Raw genomic sequence first — 6110 nt, 5'->3', positions numbered from 1 at the left:
GCCTATCAGAGGCAGTTCGAGCGTCTCCATCAGGGATCCATGACAGTCACCCAGTACGAGACCAAGTTTATTGATTTGGCTCGCCATGCTCTTGTTATACTTCCCACTGAGAGGGAGAGAGTGGGACGGTTTATTGATGGACTCATTCAGCCTATTCGTCTCCAGATGGCTAGAGAGACTGGGAGCGAGATATCCTTTCAGGAGGCGGCCAATGTGGCCTAGAGGATTGAGATGGTATTGTCACAGGGGGGTGGTCACAGGGCAGATAAGAGGCCCCGTCAGTCAGGCCGATTCAGTGGTGCCTCGTCTGGAGGTAGAGATTCGTATGATAGGGGTCAGCCTTCTAGGCCTTTCCAGTCAGCCCTCCAGGTTTCTCACGGTGCTTCTGGTAGCCGTGGTCCTGAGACGCAGTATTTCGATCAGCAGCCTTTCAGTGCGCCACCAGAACCTATTAGTGCACCACCGCTTCAGAGTTTCCAGGGTCGTCAGTCCCAGCAGCCGAGGGCTTGTTTTACTTATGGCGACACAAGGCACATTGCTAGGTATTGCCCTCGCGCGCCAGGTGGCTCTCAGTATCAGAGTTCTCGTGCCATGGTTCAGGCACCAGGTGTCCCACAGCCCGCCCAGCTAGCTAGAGGTGGGGGTAGAGGTACTAGAGGTGGAGGTAGAGGTCATAAAGGTGGAGCTCAGACTGCCAGAGGTGGAGGCCAGCCAGCAACAGGCCGACCTAGAGAGGTAGATCAGAGTGGTGGGGCCCAGCCCCGATGTTATGCTCTTCAGGCCAGGCCCGAGGCAGAAGCTTCAGATGTGGTTATTACAGGTACGATTCTGGTTTGTGATAGAGATGCTTCAGTGTTGTTTGATCCGGGGTCAAAGTATTCGTATGTGTCATTTTATTTTGCCCCGTATTTGTTCATGCCTAGTGATGCATTGGGTATTCCTGTTTATGTGTCTACACCGGTGGGTGACTCTATTGTGGTTGATCGAGCCCATCGCTCTTGTGTTGTGGTGATTGGGGGTCTGGAGACTCGTGTAGATTTGTTGCTTCTAGACATGGTTGACTTCGATATTATTTTGGGATGGACTGGTTATCACCCTATCACGCTATCTTGGACTGTCATGCCAAGACTGTGACCTTAGCTTTACCGGGTATGCCTCGTTTAGAGTGGAGAGGGACTCCTGGTCATTCTACCCACAGTGTTATATCGTATGTGAAGGCTCGGCGTATGGTCGAGAAGGGGTGTTTGGCCTATTTAGCCTATGTTCGTGATTCCAGTGCTGAGGTTCCCTCTATTGATTCTGTGCCTGTTGTTTGTGAGTTCCCTGATGTTTCTCCTTCAGACCTGCCGGGTATGCCACCCGACAAGGATATTGACTTCTGCATTGATCTGGTTCTGGGCACTCAGCCCATTTCTATCCCGCCATATCGTATGGCCCCGCCGGAGTTGAAGGAGCTAAAGGAACAGTTGCAGGATTTGCTTGAGAAGGGTTTCATTAGACCCAGTGTCTCATCTTGGGGTGCGCCAGTGTTATTTGTTAAGAAGAAGGATGGGTCAATGAGAATGTGTATTGATTATCGGCAATTGAACAAGGTAACGATCAAGAATAAGTATCCACTGCCGAGGATTGATGATTTGTTCGACCAGCTTCAGGGTGCCCGGGTATTTTCCAAGATTGATTTGCGATCTGGCTACCATCAGTTGAGGATTAGGGCATCCGATGTCCCTAAGACAGCTTTTCGCACTCGGTATGGGCATTATGAGCTCTTGGTTATGTCATTCGGGTTGACAAATGCCCCAGCAGCTTTCATGGACTTGATGAACCGAGTGTTCAGGCCTTACTTGGACTCATTCGTGATAGTTTTCATTGATGATATATTGATATACTCCCGCAGCCAGGAGGAGCACGAGCAGCACCTTAGAGTGGTTCTTCAAACTCTGAGGGATAGTCAGTTATATGCCAAGTTCTCCAAGTGTGAGTTCTGGCTGAGTTCAGTTGCATTTCTGGGTCATGTTGTATCAGCGGAGGGTATTCAGGTGGACCCAAAGAAGATAGAGGCAGCCAAGAACTGGCCTAGACCAGCATCAACTACAGAGATCCGGAGTTTCTTGGGGTTGGTAGGCTACTATTGACGGTTCATGGAGGGGTTTTCGTCTATTGCAGCCCCGATGACCAGATTGACTCAGAAGGGTGCCCAGTTCAGATGGTCGGACGAGTGTGAGGCGAGCTTTCAGAAGCTCAAGACAGCTCTGACTACGACACCGGTGTTGGTTTTGCCCACAGGTTCAGGGCCTTATACAGTCTATTGTAATGCTTCCCGTGTTGGGCTTGGAGCAGTGTTGATGCAGGATGGCAAGGTCATTGCCTATGCTTCGAGGCAGTTGAAGATTCATGAGAAGAACTATCCGGTTCATGATTTGGAGTTGGCAGCCATAGTTCATGCATTGAAGATTTGGAGGCATTATCTGTATGGCGTGGCATGTAAGGTGTTCACAGATCACAAGAGTCTTCAGTACTTGTTCAAGCAAAAAGAGTTGAATTTGAGGCAGAGGAGGTGGTTAGAGTTGTTGAAGGATTATGATTTCACCATTCTATATCATCCGGGGAAGGCCAATGTGGTGGCCGATGCATTGAGTAGGAAGTCAGCCAGTATGGGCAGTCTTGCTTATATTCCGGTCGGTGAGCGGCCGCTTGCTTTGTATGTTCAGGCTTTAGCCAATCAGTTCGTGAGGCTAGATGTTTCTGAGCCCAATCGTGTGTTAGTTTGCACAGTCACTCGTTCTTCATTATTGGAGCGTATCCGTGATCGGCAGTATGATGATCCCCATTTGTGTGTCCTTAGAAACACGGTGCAGCGCGGAGGTGACAGGCATGTTATCTTAGATGATGATGGAGTTTTGAGATTGCAGGGTCGAGTATGTGTGCCTAATGTGGATGGGCTCCGAGAGTTGATTTTGGAGGAGGCCCATAGCTCCCGTTACTCTATTCATCCGGGCGCCGCGAAGATGTATCAGGATTTGCGGCAGCATTATTGGTGGCGTAGAATAAAGAAGGATATCGTAGCATATGTGGCTCGTTTCTTGAATTGTCAGCAGGTTAAGTACGAGCATCAGAGGCCTGGTGGTTTATTTCAGAGGATTGAGCTTCCCGAGTGGAAGTGGGAGTAGATTACTATGGACTTTGTAACTAGACTTCCGCTGACTCGGAAGAAGTTCGACGCAGTTTGGGTCATTGTTGATAGGCTGACCAAGTCAGCACATTTCATTCCTGTGGCAGTCTCCTATTCTTCTGAGAGGTTGGCTGAGATCTATATTCGGGAGATTGTTCGCCTTCATAGTGTGCCCGTATCTATCATTTCGGACCGGGGTACGCAGTTTACCTCGCCTTCTGGAGAGCAGTACAGCGAGAGTTGGGCACGCGGGTTAAGTTGAGCACAGCATTTCATCCCCAGACGGACGGTCAGTCCGAGCGGACTATTCAGATCTTAGAGGATATGCTCCGAGCTTGTGTTATTGACTTTGGAGGTTCGTGGGATCAGTTCTTGCCTTTAGCGGAGTTTGCCTACAACAACAGCTACCAGTCGAGCATCCAGATGGCTCCTTATGAGGCCTTATATGGTAGGCGGTGTCGGTCTCCGGTTGGATGGTTTGAGCCGGGAGAGGCTCGGTTGTCGGGTACGGATATGGTTCAGGAGGCCTTGGACAAGGTCAGGATCAGTCAGGATAGGCTTCGTTCAGCTCAGTCCTGGAAAAAGAGCTATGCAGACCGCAAGGTTCGAGATGTAGCTTTCATGGTTGGTGAGCGGGTATTGCTCCGAGTGTCGCCTATGAAAGGCGTGATGAGATTTGGGAAGAAGGGCAAGCTTAGCCCTAGGTTCATCGGTCCGTTTGAGATTCTTGACCGAGTGGGAGAGGTCAGCCTCCTAAGGCATCGACCTGGGAGTCTGAGTCCGATATGCGGAGCCGTTATCCTCATCTTTTCCCCGACTCAAGTACTTCTTTAGTCTGTCCATTCGAGGACGAACGGTTGTTTTAGATGTGGAGAATGTGACGACCCAAAGGGTCATCACCTGTTTTAAACGAATTCTGTGCTTTCGAGGCCTTGAAAACCTCGTTTAGAGTCGCCTCGATTTGCGTGCGCAGTCCGGGCGCTTAGCCGGAAAGCTTAAATATGAAATTCTGTGAAAAATGCTAAGTTTTGATGTTAAAATGAATAAATTTGACTTTGGTAAACATTTTGGGTAAACGGACCCGGACCCATGATTTGATGGTCCCGGAGGGTCCGTAGGAAGATATGGGACTCAGGCTTATGCCCGGAATCGAATTCCGAGGTCCCAAACCCGAGAAATGAATTTTTGAAAGAAATTGTTTTCTGAAATTGTTTAAGGAAATTGGAAATAATATTTGATTACAACGTGTTGGTATCGGGCTCGTATTTTGGTTCCGGCGCCTGGTACAGGTCTTATATATGCTTTAAGTCATTTCTGTGAAATTTGTTTGAAAACGAACGTCCTTTTGACGCGATTCGGACCTAAATTGGAAAAAATGAGGTTTTATGAAATTTGAAAGAATTTTTGGATTTTGAGGTTTAATTCGATGTTTATGATGTTATTTTGGCGATTTGATCGCGCGAATAAGTCCGTAGGATGTTTTTGAGGTTGTGTGTATATTTGGTTTGGAGCCACGAGGGCTCGGATGAGTTTTGGATAGGCCACGGGTTGCATTTTTAAAACTTAAAACTTGCTGGTATGAACAGACCTGCATGCGAAGCCTGGCTCGCAAATGCGAGATCGCAAATGCGAAGGCTTCCTCGCAAATGCGAGAGTTTCCATCGCAAATGCGAAAAGCCTCCATGTTGCCAGTGATCGCAAATGCGATCAAATGCGTCGCAAATGCTAACTTCGCAAATGCGACAAGGGTCTCGCAAATGCGAAGGTCCCGAATTTTAGAAGGGTTCGCAAATACGAACCAAGCTTCGCAATTCCCATATCTGAGAGGTCGGGGTTCGCAATTGCGAACCCCTGTTCGCAATTCCCATATCTGCAACCTGCAAATTTTTATACTTAGTCGATTTTTATGTCATTTTTACCCCATTTTCAAAACTTAACTCCTTTGGGCGATTTTTCAAGAACAAACCTTCTTCCAAATCAATTGTAAGCTAGTTTTTACACATTTCTTTCAATCATTTACATCTTATAACATGATTTCAACCTAAAATCATAGATTTTCATGGGGGAAATTGGGTGTTTTGGGTAGAACCTAGGTTTTTCAAAAATTGGGGATGTGGACCTCAATTTGAGGTTCGATTTCAAAACAAATTACATATTTGAGTTCATGGGGGAATGGGTAATCGAGTTTTGGTTCGAACCTCGGGTTTTGACCACGTGGGCGATTTTTGACTTTTTGGGTAAAACTTGGGAAAACTCATTTTCATGCATTGGGGTTGATTCATTTAGTGTTTATTAATGTAATTAAGTAATTTGTGATTAGATACAAGCGAATTGGAGGTGGAATCGCGGGGTAAAGCTATTATTAAAGCTTGAGTTGTATTCAAGGCATTGAGGTAAGTGTTTGGTCTAACCCTAGCTTGAGGGATTAGGAGTTGAGTCTTATTTGCTAATTGCTTCTTGTTGAGTACGACGTATAGGCATGGTGACGAGTATCTATACGTTGGTATCGAGCATGACCGTGAGTCTTAAATTGATAGTTGTTGTGTTCTTAAATGACACTTCGGATGCTTTAAATTGATGACTCTTGATATTGAGTAGAGATTTAGTTTATTCTCGTGGACTTTATTTATGCTTGAGTACTGGTATTAATCGAGCTGAGTAAGAGTTGAACTAGGGTTTGGTTCTAGCTGATTCTCCCTTACCGGGATGGTTGTTTTGATATTGTTGTTCCCTTGACGGGAAATTATCATTATATTGCTTTTGTTTTCCTTGCCGGAATTTTATTGTGACTTTGTGTTGAATTGAAATGGGAGCGGGTGGTACGCCTACCACAAGTTATTGATTGAAATGGGAGCGGGTGGTACGCCTACCACAAGTTATTGATGAAATGGGAGCGGGTGGTACGCCTACCACAAGATTTTGATGAAATGGGAGCGGGTGG

At 46.8% G+C, this 6110-nt stretch overlaps 1 protein-coding gene across 1 annotated transcript; it reads left to right on the top strand.

Annotated features, from left to right (window-relative positions):
- Positions 1 to 1562: 1562 nt before the first annotated feature.
- Positions 1563 to 1982, top strand: LOC109243396 (RNA-directed DNA polymerase homolog; the record flags this gene model as incomplete). Its single annotated transcript, XM_019410320.1, has 1 exon — positions 1563 to 1982. A coding segment is annotated over exon 1 (420 nt), but the record flags the coding sequence as incomplete, so codon positions are not given.
- Positions 1983 to 6110: the final 4128 nt, after the last annotated feature.

The sequence above is a fragment of the Nicotiana attenuata genome, unplaced genomic scaffold, assembly GCF_001879085.1.
Source record: "Nicotiana attenuata strain UT unplaced genomic scaffold, NIATTr2, whole genome shotgun sequence".
NCBI classification, from domain to species: domain Eukaryota; kingdom Viridiplantae; phylum Streptophyta; class Magnoliopsida; order Solanales; family Solanaceae; genus Nicotiana; species Nicotiana attenuata.
Note: the sequence above shows the minus strand (reverse complement) of the source record. Positions and strands in the feature narration are given on the sequence as shown.